General features: G+C 42.7%; 1 protein-coding gene across 5 annotated transcripts; it reads right to left on the reverse strand.

Annotated features, from left to right (window-relative positions):
- Positions 1-265: 265 nt before the first annotated feature.
- LOC118687569 (SERTA domain-containing protein 2-like) lies at positions 266-14466 on the reverse strand. 5 transcript variants are annotated; one of them, XM_036384605.2, is made up of 3 exons: positions 14363-14466; positions 11320-11438; positions 266-3821 (listed from the first exon to the last, which is right to left on the reverse strand). In XM_036384605.2, exon 3 carries the CDS (start codon positions 3815-3817, stop codon positions 2966-2968), a length of 852 nt encoding a protein of 283 aa, XP_036240498.1. In that variant the 5' UTR covers positions 3818-3821; positions 11320-11438; positions 14363-14466; the 3' UTR covers positions 266-2965. The 5 variants fall into 5 exon arrangements, with proteins under 5 accessions (XP_036240498.1, XP_036240497.1, XP_036240499.1 ...); XM_036384604.2 differs by having other exon boundaries at positions 11320-12537; XM_036384606.2 differs by lacking the exon at positions 14363-14466 and adding an exon at positions 12738-13955.
- Positions 14467-15657: the final 1191 nt, after the last annotated feature.

The raw sequence follows: 15657 nt of genomic DNA on the forward strand, positions 1-15657 counted from the left end.
CATGTGGAACCTCATCCCCCACCCTGTTATGGGGCCTGGGATGGGCAATTATTTCTGTACAGGTTTGTAAGGTGTTTATTATTTCTAGGGACAAAGGATGGGGGAGAGGAGGAACATGGAGAAGGAAAAAAGATTCAAATGCCTTGGGAAAATGCTACGTGTCTTTGTGAGTGAAAGACCAAAGAAAAAGTGGCAGAGTGCCATAGATTTTTTTATGCTTTGTTTTTAAAACAGTCACATACCAAAGGCTCCAAAATATAACCGGTTTAAATGCAAAACTGTGGCTTTTATTTCCAAACATACAATAAATAGGTCCACCACAACTAGCCTCTAACTTCATTTTACATGGAAGGATTTTAAAATTAATTTGTGCATATTTAAAAATTAAACTTCCCTTTGCACATAATTCCAAACATAACCGAACTGCATTACACACCAGGTCATGGTCTTGGCACTGTGACACAAGCAACCAATTAGAAACAGAGCTCTGTAGCCAGGACTTGTACAAAAGTTGCATTTTGAATTGTTGATAAAAGATCTACCAACAATTAAATCTTTTGCTGCAGTATACAAAAAACTTTAGTACATAAATGTTGAAAAGCAAGTTGTCTTCTCTTCCGTTTCTGTAGAGACTGCAAGGTAAGTGGATTTATTAAGTGTTCACTATTTGCTATATGATACAATTTTCATACCAAAATATCTTTACTGCATAGTAACATTCCATATTTTCAAATGCAAAAAGAGATTAGATGCAGTCTTTTTATTTTATCCCTCATCACTGAATTTAAAGACATTTTTAACCGCATCTCTGTTTCATCACAGTGCAGAAGGCCCTTAATATTTCAAGGATTTATTCAGTCATATTTTTAATACAAAAGTAGAGGCTGAGGAAAAGCCAGAGTAGTCTATACACAATGCACAATCTGTGTACATTCTGAAGCTGTACCTCTTCAAGAACTAGTTATACACTCTTCAAACAAATCCCTTTATCCAGCAATTCAAAATGCTTTAGATCAGAAGTTTTATATTAGAATCAATACAATATATGCATATAAATACATTTATACCCTTCAGCTGCTAAACAACCCAGATGGTTGCAAGGATGTGACCGGAAATGGTTCTCCATTGGCCTGGGACACCAAATTATGTCGGCAGCTAACTGTTAACCAAGAGAGTCACAGTAAAAAATGGAGATCTCTGCACAAGGTAGGTGTGCCACAGCATCAGTTAAGACTAGAAATACCAGGTGACACCCTGGCCCCTTCAACAGGGCCAGGATTTCAACTTCTGTGAGATGCAACACACAGGCAACATTTTTTCCGTCTGCTGACACTCCGTTCATAAAAAGGCTCAGCAGAACAACAAAACCCCAAAAAGCACAACAAACCAAAGCAAAGGTTTTACGACTGCAAGTTTCCAAGACAGGTGCTGCAGCTTTCAAGAACAAAGTAAAAGTTTTATAATTAAAAAAAGAAGGAAAAATAAAAACAAAATCCAAACCAAAAAGCAATGTGCAAGTGTGAAACTCAGAAGACAATAGAAGGGATCGATCTAGACCTCGGTTCAGGCTGAAACACAGAACCCGCACTGCCTGATGGAAAACCAGTTCTCACTGCAAATCTCACCTCCCGCTGAGCAGGGTGTTTGTGTATCTGCATAAAAACACCCCTGCCTCACCCAGCACAGCCTGGGGCAGCAGCTCCGGGGTTCCAAAGCCCAGGTGGCCCCTGGGAGGGACAGAGCCACCAGCACCGGGTCCCCCCACAGCCCCAGGGGTGTCCCAGCACAGGGTGATGTGTTCTCAGTGCTCTCAGCTTGGCTTCTCAAAGGATGCAGAAATGTTGGCTGAGTATCCTCCAAAGGTGCTAGAGGCTTTGAGTTTGAAGCGTTTCTTCCCACAATGCCAGGTATAAAAATGTGTATCTCTTTAAATAATATTGCACATAAAAATCATCTTAAAATCTGTAGTGAAAGCAGGGTTGAAGGACAGTGTTTTCCAAAAGAGAATAAAAAGCTACCTGTACATAGTAAATTTTAATTTAAAGAACGCCAAGATTATTCAAAATCTAAGCACATAATACTGACAGAAAAATGTTAAATTGCACAATCTACATATAAATTAATTTGTAAATACTTAAAAGTTTTTAAACATTGAATATCCTTGATTTCACAAATCAGCTAGGTCACTGTCAAAGGATCAACTTAATGAGTTAGAAGTACTTTCCCCCAGAAAGAAACAGAAACAAAAAGATTTGCAGTCTCAGATGAAGCACTGGAAAGAGTTAAAGCATTTCAGCTCAGAGGTAGTGCTAAACACATCCAACTAGAAGTCCATTATATTTGAACTATGATGAAATAATGTAGTAAAATGTAGAAAGACTATAAAATTTACAAAAATAAATAGTTCTGAATGCTTTAGAAAATGCAAGAGACTTTGTTGGTAAGTGTCTTGATCTGCTTTTCTGACCAAAAGAAAGCAAAGCGTGTCTCATTTTTAAAATATACCCATCTCTAAGAACATGTCTGCAATCCACACAATCTAACTCTGCAACTTGACAGATGCCAGCTTGGCATAGACTCTGATATTAAAAATAAAGTGGAGGCTTTGTAAAAGATCACCTCATATGAAATTTGCTTTGCATGTAAATTCTTCTGTCAAATTAAAAATTGCACATAAAAAAGTTTATTGAAAGAGGCATGGGGGGTGATGAGGGTATGTGCCCATTGTTCCACATACACCCTGGAAGGAAAATGATGATTGCACAGTTCTGATAAATAATTTTTCTTTTTTTAAAATCTGCCACTTTTTTGGTTTGTAAGTTTTGGAATTATTTAGAAAATTCTACTATGGACAAATTATTATTTAGTTTGCTTTTAAAAGAATTCTTTACAACTATTCCAGTGGCTTTTATCCTGAAACCAAATCCAAGTGGCAGTCTAAAAGTATCTTTGGGTAAAACAAGTATCAGGATCCAACCAGAATTTCCATTATGTGGTCCAACTCACTCAGATCTGTTCTGCATATCTGAATGTTGCTTGCTGAAGAAGAATTACAAGATGGGAAGGTTTTCAAGGGTTCTTCTGTAGCAAGAGATGGTGATCTGGGCGGCATCAGGGGAGGGCAGCAAAAGTCTGAATCATACATCGAAGTGTCAATATCTTCAAAAATGTCATCTATTGCCAAATCCTTCAAGTAACTGGTTGAATTTGAAATCTCAAAGGAACCAAACACACATTCAGCTCCCTTCAAATCCTGCCTGTCATCTTCTAGTTTCAGACCAGTATTTTCTGGAAACTTTGGCTGGTCATCTCCAGTAGGAACCAGACAAGTAGGTGGGCTGATATCTTCTACAAAGTCTAAATCCTTCAGAATAGATGAAATAGCAGATGACATGTCATCATCTGAAACCATCAGCAGGCTGCTCTCAATCGGGTCCTCCCCAGAGCGCAGCTCACAGCAGTGGGACTCCTGCTGACCAACACCTGAAGGCAGCTGAAGGGAAATGCCAGGTGCCTCCATCCCTGGGTAGCTGTGAGAAGCAGCAGCAATGCCAGGGCAGATGTTCACTGGCTGCTGGCTGCTCTCTTGCCTCATCTCCTCCTGGATCTGGCGCACGGTGTTGGCGATGAGCACGGAGCGGTGCAGGTTGGGCTCCACCAGCATTTTGTACGTCTGTAACTTGGTGAGGCACATGTTGAGCACCAGCTGCCTCTTGAGGGGGTAGGACAGACCTCGACTGGAGTCAAAGGCACTCGAGAGACCAGCCATGCTCTCCTCATAGTCACTCAGCTTGCGCTTTAGGCCTCTCCCCAACATGAACCTGCAAGACAAGAATCCTGAATTAACCTTGGGCAGGCCCAACAGACAATTCTGAAAACCCTCTAGTGTACAATGTATTGGTTAGCTTAGACTTTTTATGTCACAGAACATCAAGAGGTAATAGGTACTTCCATTGAAAAGATGCACTTTCCAGCTATATTGTTTCATAGCAAGTTCTTCCTAAACAGAAAACATGGAAGAAATATACTAACTCTTTTTTTATAAAGCTATATACTTCTAAGTATATCTGACTGTCCACATGAGATAAAATAGATGCTTGTATTAAGGATCAAACTACAGACTATTTCATCATTTCCACTTTAACATTCATTCTTGGGTACAGCAGGTAAGATTTCAAGCTAGTTTTCAACACCCATTTTGATCTCATTAAGGCATTCTAATGTCTTGCTCAGTGTCTCTGAGAACATACACAGAGTTCTATGTAGGGCTGATTCTTCTCTTTTTTTCTTTGGTGACCCAAAATTGTTTTACAGCAAGACCAACAGCAGGGCCTCCCATGGGATCCTTATATCCACTCCACATCTTGGTAGTTTGGTTAAATGTGGGAGGAAATCTGGCTGGGCCACTGAGCTCACAGAGAGACAGTGGGTTCACAACCTGCCACTGACTTCACACTAAGAACATCAGGCAGGAAGCTATCAAACAGCATTTTAAAAGTGACCAATTTTGGGAAGGGAAAAAAATAGAATTTAGTTGCTTTCATTCTGCTTTGTGTGCTCTTGCACTGAAATACAGTAGGTGTAGAACAATGTGGTACAAAAACCTGTACACACAGTTCTAAAATATAAGTGAGCTAAACAAATACCTGCTTGGGTTTTTTGCAATCCCAAGTCTAAAGAGTTTTATTAGGGACAACAAGCCCTATGCAATCACTCATATAAACACAAAAAAGGAGTGTACTCTGCACAGAAAACACTGGTAAAATCTTAGTTACACACATCCTAAAGTGTCCATGAATACAGACACCTTGTTCCCAAACTATTAAAAAAAATTAAGCAATCACAAATTAGACACCAGTGGCAGATTAAGGGCAGATCCTTCGTGCACAATGATCCAGACCCTGCATGCTGCTGAGGCCTCCCAACTTCCTTTTCATGTGAGCACTGGATGCTGCCAGCAATAGCTCAGCTGATGGCTGCAGCTGCCAGCTGCTCGCCTGTTGCTAGACTTTTGGGGACAAGGAGAAGGCAGCAGGAGAAAGCCCCTTTTACTTTCAGGATTTCTCCAGATTTGCAGGGCTCCATGGCTATGTCCATCTGCCCAGACAAGGCTTTGGAGAACTCTGCTCCTCTGGAGGAACAGAAAGCAAGAAAGCGCTGCATCCTCTTCAGCAAGACACATGAGAGAAAACAGCTGCTACAGGATTTTAGGTGTCAGACTTCTCAATAGCAGACACTTTTTGTTCTTTTAAGGACATATCTGGATAAAATTCAACTTGTCCTAGGACTGCCTTTTTACTTAGCAGGGAGTAGTCTGGTCTATCTTCAGTTCATTAACACAGTCACTCTTGAAATAGCAACAACCTTTAATTACTTGTAATCTTACCACTTCTGCAACTTTTAAACTACGGAACTCTGTTTTTCTCCAAAGTTTTCTGCTTAAGTGCCACAGCACGAGCTGAATCTCTTTAAAAACCAGAAGGTGTCTGGAAGTGGTGTACCTGCTCACCCGGGTCATCATCCCACACTGATCATGTATCACTCTCCCACTCCAGCACCCCATTAAGAGCAAACACACCCAGCCAGTACTGAGCACTCCATTACAACAAAATCAGAACAAATATGGATACAAAGTTCAGGCACAAAATATAAAAGCATTCTGGAGAGGCACAGTGTGTGTGTCAAGGATCCTCAAACTATTCACAATAATGTCAGTAACTGCTAATTTTTGACACAATCTATGGAAAATCACATTTATGTGGGACAAGTAAACTGCAGCTGAATATACCAACTGTTGTAGTGGAAACAATAATTTATGCAAATCATAAACTCACAATAAAATTGTGAGCTCTCTATTTCAAGTAGCATTTAAATGTTGTGTACTATCTCAAGCATTACCTCACAGCATCACTGTAAGAACAAAAATTATGCATCAGAACAGCTCTTTCCTCACTGAGCACCATCATTCCCATACACTGCACACTAGTGGGGTTTGTTTGCTTTTCTCTCAATTAATTAAACAGACCAAAATTTACACCCATAAGGGAATGAAGATATGACCACACAGGAAACAGCAATTCTGACATATCACACATTCAGAATGCTTGGTTTTGATAATTTACTGCTTTTAATATATTTTTTAAAATACACATTTATACTTTGTTAGACACACAGGACATACTATTCTCATCTATTTGAATTATAAAATGATGTTAATTCCTAACATCTCAAAAATGTGCTAGTACTTAAATTCTGTAAGCAAACTTCAAGAGCAAGCAGACTATGACATGCAAGGATGTATAATTTCACAGAAACAACTTAATATGACATGTTTTACTTTTCAATTCAAACAGTAGTCTTGTTAGACTAAATACTTCATGCTCATATAGGCAGACACCCCTCTTTTCATTCCTCAAATTTCCTTCATAAAATTTGTCCCAGAGCATTTTACAAACATGTAACAATGCTTGAGCATGACAGCACTTGACTATGAAAATGAAGTGCAAGAAACACTATTTGCTCCAACTTCAAAATGTTTCTACTTAACATACCCTCCACTCCCAAGATGTGTTTTTAAAATAAACAAACATAGTACTACCTTACATTTTAGAAATTCGGTCTAACATTGATTTATTTCCTAACAGGAAGGATCCCCTACTCTCCCACAAGGAGCTAGATGACTTCAGAGGTTACACAAAAATTTGTAAAAGGCTAATAAAAACCAGAGTACCATTGGTACAGTGGATTTAAAAATGACTAGTGTCATGGTTGCTACAGGAGACATTAAATTTCAGTTCTTGTCAAACAGACTCAGCTGCTGACCTACAAAAGACACAAAGCCCCTTTGTTAGGAGCTAATCTACATTTTATCAGGCCTTTTGCTTTACTTTCTAACACAAGAATTTCTGATGGGATCAGATCTTTAACACACTACTGTGTATTTTCTAAGTACCTTGTTCTTCTGTAGCACTGCCATTGACACCTCATCCCAAACCCAAAATTCACAGTCAGATGCTCTCTTTCACAGCATTACTTTGCAGCAGAAGATGCTGATGGCATTATTTAATTATGCAATGCTTATCCCACTTCAATTTTTGGTAGTAAGGCAAAGGAGCAGCCGTGCACACACAAACCCCAGCTGCCTGCTCAGAGGAGGAGCAGTGTCAGCCCTTCCATCAGCTCAGAGCAGCACAATCTGGGCACACTAAAGCACAGGCTCCAAAAACTGCACTCTCCTCACTCCAGCCTAATTCCAGGAACCAACTCGCATCTCAAAAAATTGGGTCAACTAACAGGATTTTAGGATGTGCCAATCTGATAACTCTGTGATTTGTAAGTAAATAAACGAAATAAAAATGAAAAGTTTATGCACTTCAAATGTAAGGTCTTCACATAGCTGTTCAATTATAAAAGCAGCAAACTTAAGTCACCCTTTTCTCGAACTTGAAAAAGTTCCACAACAAAAATTTTTTTTTCTGTTCAGATGATCTATTTTAAAATCTTTTGTCATGAAAAACACAGAAACAATGAGGAGCAACACATCTCAACTTTTTTCCTGGCATCTTCTCATCCTCTCCCATTACAGCAATGCAAACTGAGCCACAGGCTGCTTATGGCAGAATGCTTTTTTAATGAAAATAATTTTTCAGATATAGAGAAAAGGAAGCAAAGTGAACTCAGTATTTGGGAGTACCAAACTCTCTATTCACATCACTGAACTACAATGGAGTCTGCACAGAAATTCTGCCCTGACAGCATGTTCCTCAGTTCCTTCCAGTCCTCCATGGAGGACATTTCATTGCAACTCCTCCCTGCTAAGATGGGAAGAAGCATCCAAGCACTGTAATCCTACACCATACCAGGGTTTGAAAAAACTTGGGAGGGAAGAAGCACGTCCCTGGTTGGCAAATCCACACAATACCAAACAAACAGGCCTGGTCAGGGTGCAGCTACTCAGAAGAAACATTCCAGGCTACCAAGAAAAATTCACATTGCAACGTGTTGTGGACAATACAGGGCCCGTGCCACCATTTCAGCTCCATCTGTCACACGGCCTGACAGTGCAGCTGCCACTGACACATGGCTGGGAAGTACAGCTGGGAACACTCTCAAGGAATAATGCAACATGTGAAAACCCTCAATTACTTCTATCTGGGCAAACTACTACTTAAAAAACTTTTTTGGAATACGAGCGAGAACTAAAGAGAAAAGTTAAACAATGTTTAGAAGTCAGGACCTCACAGAGCTTTAATTTTCAGTAGGGAAGAGCTTAAAAATAATGAGTGTATGAAACACGACTGCCATGGTTAGTATTGTCTGAACACAAACTTCTCATGCACTGTATTAAACTACACAACAGTTATTTATTTACCACTAAATACGTTTAAATAGCAAGATCATCAATAAAGTACCTGGCATTTCCTATACAGGTAAAGATAACTGAATTCATAGTGGCACCTTTTGGCTTTTCTTTTTAGAGTTTTATTAACTTCAAACTTGCTTGATCCTTTCTGTACAGCCACACTGGTGTATTTTTCAGCCCAAGACTGCCTCAAAGGGAAATACTACTTTTTCTTACAGGACAAAAATACCAGCTTTGCAGGTGTGTAAGCACCTCATGAGTGAAAGCTGCCTGTCAAGTTTGCAGTAATGCAACTTAGGTATTAAAATCAAAATTAAGAGACTCCTTGCTATTGTAATTTGGGCAATTCCCTTTCAAAGTCTCCTTTGTCTCGTAACTATAGAAACCATGTAAGAGTAAAGACAGACAGACTCTCTGGACTGTACATTTGTGTTAGTGACTGACCAAGGCTGGCTGATAACCTGGTGTTCTGCCCTCCCCTCTCTTCATGGACACATCTCACAAGCACACATCCATCTGCAGAAGTGCAAAGGAAAACAAACACCCCAGCAGCTACGGCTGCTCCCCAGAATTATTTGATGTATGCTGTACACTGTTTTTAAAGATAATCCTTCCCCTACCTGACACACATTTTTAGGCAACACAACTTCACAAGCAGTTTTAATTAAGTGCTGGACTGGCTATTGATATTTCACACAGAAGAAAGTGCACAAGGAAATGGAAAGGCTGAAGGTGCAGTTAACAGACAGCACAAATCCCTTCCTCCCATCCAGGCTTAGTGCTGATCACTTGGACATGCCTTACATAACAGTGTAAGCTGTCAGAGCACACAGAACATCTCTGATCTAGGGTCCCCAGCAAGTGCTGGAGATCCCCACACTACATCTTGCCTGTTACCCTGAGCAAGTGAGGGAAGGACTAAATACCTTAGGAAACATTAAATGAAAAAAGTTTAGACCTGAAGATACTTCCAAACATTCAGAAGTGTGTTTAAGTCCATTGCCTCCCCACCCCCCTCAGCCCTGGCCCAGTTTAGCTAAGATGAGTAACTGCTGGAGAAGGCACAAGTGACTAAAAGTGTGCACACAGGGAGGAGTGTAGTCCTGCCAGCTCACTCCCATACCTAAACTCCTATGCAACAACTTCACAGGAGTCAGAAATTACCAGAAAATGGCTGCTCAAAGAAAGAAGACTTAATGTCAACTTTTTGGTCAACAAATCCTGACCTGTAACACACCCACAGTCTGGTATAAAGCAAGTGGAACACAGAACCAAGATATGCTACTGTTCAGACTCAAGAAACCCCAACAAAAACAACAAACAAACCCAAAACCAAACCCACACACAACAACTCTGCAAACAAAACAGAAAAAAACCCCCACACCTAAGGATTTCCCCACATTCTGAAAGTCAGACTAGCCTGAATAGCATTCATTAGGTACAGGACAGGAATGAGAGGAAGATTGGGTTTAGTACAGAATTATTCTGGAATTAATAATGTTCCCACTGTCATTGACTATGTGTGGAAGTAGAAAATAAACCTGTATCATACACAAATATTTTAGGAGCTGAAATGATGTTTAGGAAGCACTTGGAAAGAAGTTTTACTTTGATTTAAGAGTTATTCTGAAACCCCCCAAAACAACCTGTTTATGTTATGTCTACTGGGATCTGGAAAATTCCTGCACTTAAGGACATCTTTCTAAGTTCCTTACTCCCATTTCATTTCACAAAGCACTGATAAGAGCTTTGCTTTACAAACTATGGCAGCTGAGTTTCAGAGCATGCCATTTCACTCTGGAGAAGGAACTCTGTTAGGGTCTGTACCTTCCACAGCTAAAGCAAGTGGGTTCCAGTGCTCAGTAGAGAGAAACTTGCACCCATAAAAAACCCCAAACTAAACCACTATCACTCTTGCCTGTCACTTGTGTATCTTCTTCCACATTTATTAATAAATCTCATGTCTATGTTTTCAATAGGAGTGTGTTTAGCAAGGTTTTTTCACAGATTCTGGGTGGATTTATTTTTTTTTTTTAGTGGAAGAAGGGCCTGGAGTAATTTAAACAAAGAATCAATAGTAGTTGGCAAAAGCTAATACATAATCAAGAGTTACTAAACCTAGAAACACCCATAGTAAAACTAAACTATAATTAACTGAGAACCTAAGACTCATAAAGGAAACAAGAAGAACCAAACCACCATGGTTCCACCAAAGCATCTCACTGGAGAAGCAAATGATCATTAGAGCTGCAAATGCAATGGCAGACCTCTTCACAGCTTGTTCTAGTCAACTAACAGTTCTCAATCCCACATTTGCTTCCAACAGAGATACTAGATGCATTCCCCTATCTAACACTGACACATGTTTTAGGGTTACAGGGATCTAAAAGATCTACTAATAAAGGAAGTTACAGCTTATTCAATATTAAAAATTGGCATGCCCATACTTTTAACAGAAAAAATTGGACCATTAACAGTGAAAGCAAACAACAAAAGAGCTTTTTTCCTGACAGAGGACTGTGCATTTATTCTTTCTGTGACCAAATCAGAAATCATGAATTTTCATTGAATTTTCTCCTGTAGTACACAACTTTACTTCAGTATCCAAAGTGCCACCTTCTCACAAGACAGAACTGCAACACTCAATTTTAGCAGCTGAACAGTGGATCTTACTGTAAGATTGAAGTCTTAGTTAACCAATTTCCAATACGAATGTGATCTTAAAGTAATATGTTTTATTGAATTGTGATAATTCCCCCTTATCAAGGAAAACAATAGTAATAGAAATTCAGAACACTCAAACCAAAGTTTTTACCTCATTTTATATTATATATCCCATTTTAAAAGACATATATTTCAGTTTATCATTCTAATCCACAAATAACATCTGCAGCCCATTATCAGAACACGTCCTATGCCCATAAGATACAATTTCATAAAAACATAGAAGTCATTACCCTTAGAAAACAGAAAGGAGTCCAAGCAGGAAGATTCTGGATTTTGCATAAAGCGTGGTCATCCAAGAGTCTTGAGCTATCCCAGAGGCCAAGCCATCCACTGAGGTAGGATGATGCGACTTAAGAGGAAAAACAAAACAAAATCAGAGTATTTAATTACCATATGGTGGTTTTTTTTTTTTTTTTAACCAGAAGCATTAAGCACACAATTCAATACAACTTTTTAAATTATTTGTGGTAAATTCTAGAAAAGCAGATAAATGTGGGTTAAACACCCTAAAATTCACAAATACACTGAAATAAGAGGACCTAACTGCTTTACCTTTGAACACATAAAATGCAGAAATTATCTTTTGTCAATGAGTATTGCAGAATGCTGATCCTCTGAGCATTAGGCTTTAGGATAAGGACTTGGCACTACTACTTCCTAAGGTTATTGAACACCAATTTACAATTGCAATCATCTCAAAAATTACATAATCAGGAGAGAGAATACCATGCATTGTGAAGAACTACATTTCACAATTATCCCCTAATGCTTACAGGCTGCAAAACCAGTTAGATTTTTATTTAATTCTCCAACTTTCCTCTTTTTCAGCATACATAAAACCAGAGAAGGCAGTTGATAACGTGTCCTATGATTGTGTCTAATGTTCAGTGTGGCACCAGTTCCATCAAACCCCTAATATAGCAACATCTGCAGTATGGCCAGAGACCACATGGATTAAATCATGGATTAGCTCAAGGCATTGGTAACTGGGAAACGTGAAAAGGCTCAAGTGACAGTGAACTATGGGCTAGGCTGGGAAATGTGGAGGGAATCGCACGATCCATGCTCTTGGGGTCTCACCTCCACCTGGAGAACCCAACAGTTATGAATTGCAAGGATGAAAGCCCTTGCAGGGGCTAAGAGCCTGCAGGCAGGATTGGATGTGACGTGCCAGTCTGTGCACATCACACACGCAGACACCTGACCCAGCTACGGCAAACCCACAAATGCACCACAGGAGCAAGGATCAGCACTGGCTGCACAAACACAGCCCCTCACGAGCAAAAAACCAAGGGTTCACACATTATTGCACAAATCTTAAAATAATACATAGTGAAAGGCAGTCTTACATTCAGACAGACGGGCAAGTAAACGCCTACAGTTCATCTTACATAGCAACTCATAGCCTGATGCTAGCAAAGGGCTCCTCCGCTTACAGAACCTCGGAACTGTAAAAATGCAGTAAAACAGCAGTAAAATGCCCGTGACCTCAGCAAGCCAAATCTAACCCACAGCAACAAACACATTAACATCTCCCTCCTCCTCCTAGAAGCTGATTTATTTCCCAGTATAATGATATCCATGCTATCTGTAAATAATTAGAAAATAAAAAAAGCCCCAAATAAAGAGACAAATGAAGATTCATAACCTATTTGCTCTGAAACAGCAGGACTTCAGGTGGTCACTATTGAGGTTCATTAAAGAGTACTTGTTAGGTCACAGGGAGAGGTGTGCAGTCACTGCATTTTCTATACACTGAATATAAAAACACACGTTTTAGAGTTTTAGGATTCTTTAATGCTAAAACAACTTCACAAAGCTAACAAGCATAGTAAAACGTTGAAAAGTTTTAGATTTCAGCACCTAAGCTGAAAAACCCCAAACCCAACAGAATTAGAAGCACTGGATGAAAAAAAATAGTACTGTTACTTGTGGTTTAGAAGTCCAATATTTTGCTAGAAGGAGATGAAGTCAAGAAGTTTTCAAATTTAATTTCTTTATTAGACACCTCAAAGGATTCCTGCAGAAGTAACTGTGGAGGTTTTGACTTTTGCCCTGTACGATTTCTGGGCACACTGGGTTAAGTGTCAGGAAGAAATACAAAAGTAAGGTTATTAGGTGTAATTTTTACAATCTGTTAGGAAAAAAAAGCAACTATAGAAGACACAGTAGCTGCAAATCACTATGAATTATATCTCTAGTGGATTACTTTCTGTCTTCCTTTCCTAGTACGTGTTTAGGGGTCACTTTAGAATTTTGAAATTACAGCATCATTTAAATGTTAATGGCATTTCCCACATTGCAGTTAACTGCCCAAGCTATGGAATTTTAGCCACATCAAAAATAAAGTGGAAAACTACTGCATAAGGCTCCTACCTATGCTTTTAGAAACGAGCATTCCAACACAGTTCGAAAAATTCCAGGCCTAACTAGGGCAGAAATTATTAACTGCACCTATTTGCGAGCTTAATCTGCAATATGCATAGAGACCAATCTTTATGCTCCTCCAGTCCCATCCACCTGCTCGTAGCCCAGAATAACACACGTTTATTAAGCCCAGCAAAACCTGCTTTTAAAAACGTAACTGCAGCTTATACATAAGTCTCAAGTACCGAGCGGCAGCGATGAGGAGAGCCAGGATGGAGCGGCCGGGATTCAGGGAGAGCCCTTTCCTGCCGCCCTCCCGCAGCCGCTCCCGCGGCTCCTGCCACCATTTGGCCTTTGTGGAAGGCGCGTCGGTGCTTCCTGCGGCCGTCCCGCCCCCGCCGCGGCCGTGGGCAGCGGTAACCAGAGACAACCTTGGGCTTCCCGAGCTGCGAAAAGTTACACTCCTCCCCCTTCCTCCCTCCGCCCGGCTCGCTCAGACCCCAGCCGGGCTAATTATAACTGCGCGAACAACTTCCACCGCCGGCCGCGCTCCGGCCGCTCCCCCCGCGCCCAGCCCGGCTCCCCGGGGCCGCCGCACCCGCGCCCCGGCGCCGCTCTGCCCCTGGCCCCAGCCCGGCTCGCCGGGGCCGCCGTCTGTCCACCCCGCACCGCCCCGGGGCCCGCCGTCCGCTCCACCTGTCCCCGCTGTCCCCTCCTCTCCCACCGCACCGCCGGCTGCCCCTCCGCCCCTCAACGGCAGGGCCCCCCCCGCCCCGTCGGGGCTCCCGCCGCCCCCGCCTCGGCCTCCCGCCGTGCCCCGCCGTCACCCCGCGACCGCCGCCACCCTCCCCCTGCCCGCTGCTGCCAGCCCCGCGCCCTCCCGCCGCCTCCCGCCCGGCGCCCCACCTGGGAGCAGAGGAAGCCCCGTTCGTTCGCGGCCGGCCGCGCTCCCTCCCTTCGGCGGGGCTGGGACTCGGGCCGGGAGGAGGCGGAGGCAGCGCCACCCCCGCCGGGCCCCGGCAGCCTCCGCTCCGCCCTTCCCTCCGCCCGCGGCTCCCGCGGGGGGGCGCTGCGTGCGCCGCGCGCGCCAGCTGCCCGCCCTCCCATTGGCCGGCGGCCCTTTCAACCTGCCCGGCAACCATTTTCTGACTGGCCGGCGAGCCGGGAGGGCGGGGCTACGGCTGGTCCCGCCTCACCGCCCAATGAGCGAGCCGGGAGAGCCGGGGGGCGGGGCCGCGCGGCGGGCTCAGCCAATGGGGGCGCGGGCGCCGCCGAGTCCCGCGTTCCCGGCGCGGCGCTCCGGGGGCGGCCCCGCCCGTGCTGCCGGGGATGGCGGAGCGGCCGCGCCGGGCTCGGCTCCGCTCCGCACCGTGCTGCTCCGCCCGCCGCTGCTGCCGTGAAACCACCGCGGAGCCACCGGCCAGCCCGCACCCAACCCCACAACACCCCTGCTCCTGCCCCCCCCTTTTTTTTTTTTGTATAAACTCGCAGTCCGTCTGTGACCAAAACTACCAAATTTCAGTAAAAGGCACGCCTAGGGCCTCTACAGAGCGGCGTTCCTACAACGCCCCGGTGCCAGGCCTGTTGGGACACCAGGCGCACACGTCTCCGACCAGCCCTAGAGCTACGTCAAACATTGCACAATTCTCCCATGAATATTCACTTGATTTTTTTTTTTCTCTTCAAAGATGTGGTGGCTTTAGCCGTGCTCGAACCTCATATTTGCTTTTCACGGGCATTTGCGTAATCAAGTTACATTGGCACGAGCGTTTGTACAAACCAGATTTCAAAATCTGACATGGAAGTATTTGTAAAGATCGATTTTGATCCTTTGTCGAACCCTGCCATGGGTTGGTTACCTGATGCATCCCCTAAAAGCTGCTTGATCTAAACCCATCTCCGGAAGAGCCAATCTCTAGGACATTAAAACCAAACAAAACTCAAGGACATTTGCACAGACGGGTTCCTACATAGACAGCAAGTACAGACCAAGCTCACACACAAGCTTCCATGTCGCTCTCATAAATACTACAGAAATATTTTCAATTTTCTGGTGGAGATACACTACAACTTCGAGGAAAGATCAGCTGGTTTTTGTGATAATTCAGCAAAGGACATTTTTTCTTTTAAACCCTCAGGTCCAACAGATTTTAACTCTTGTGTCTCCTCATGGGCACTCGGGGTAGGAGTGTGCAATGGGG

The sequence above is a fragment of the Molothrus ater genome, chromosome 6 (genome assembly GCF_012460135.2).
Source record: "Molothrus ater isolate BHLD 08-10-18 breed brown headed cowbird chromosome 6, BPBGC_Mater_1.1, whole genome shotgun sequence".
Taxonomy (NCBI): Eukaryota; Metazoa; Chordata; class Aves; order Passeriformes; family Icteridae; genus Molothrus; species Molothrus ater.

Coding starts and splice junctions, on each gene's coding strand:
- LOC118687569 (XM_036384605.2), bottom strand. CDS start 3,817: ATGTTGGGGAGAGGCCTAAAGCGCAAGCTGAGTGACTATGAGGAGAGC.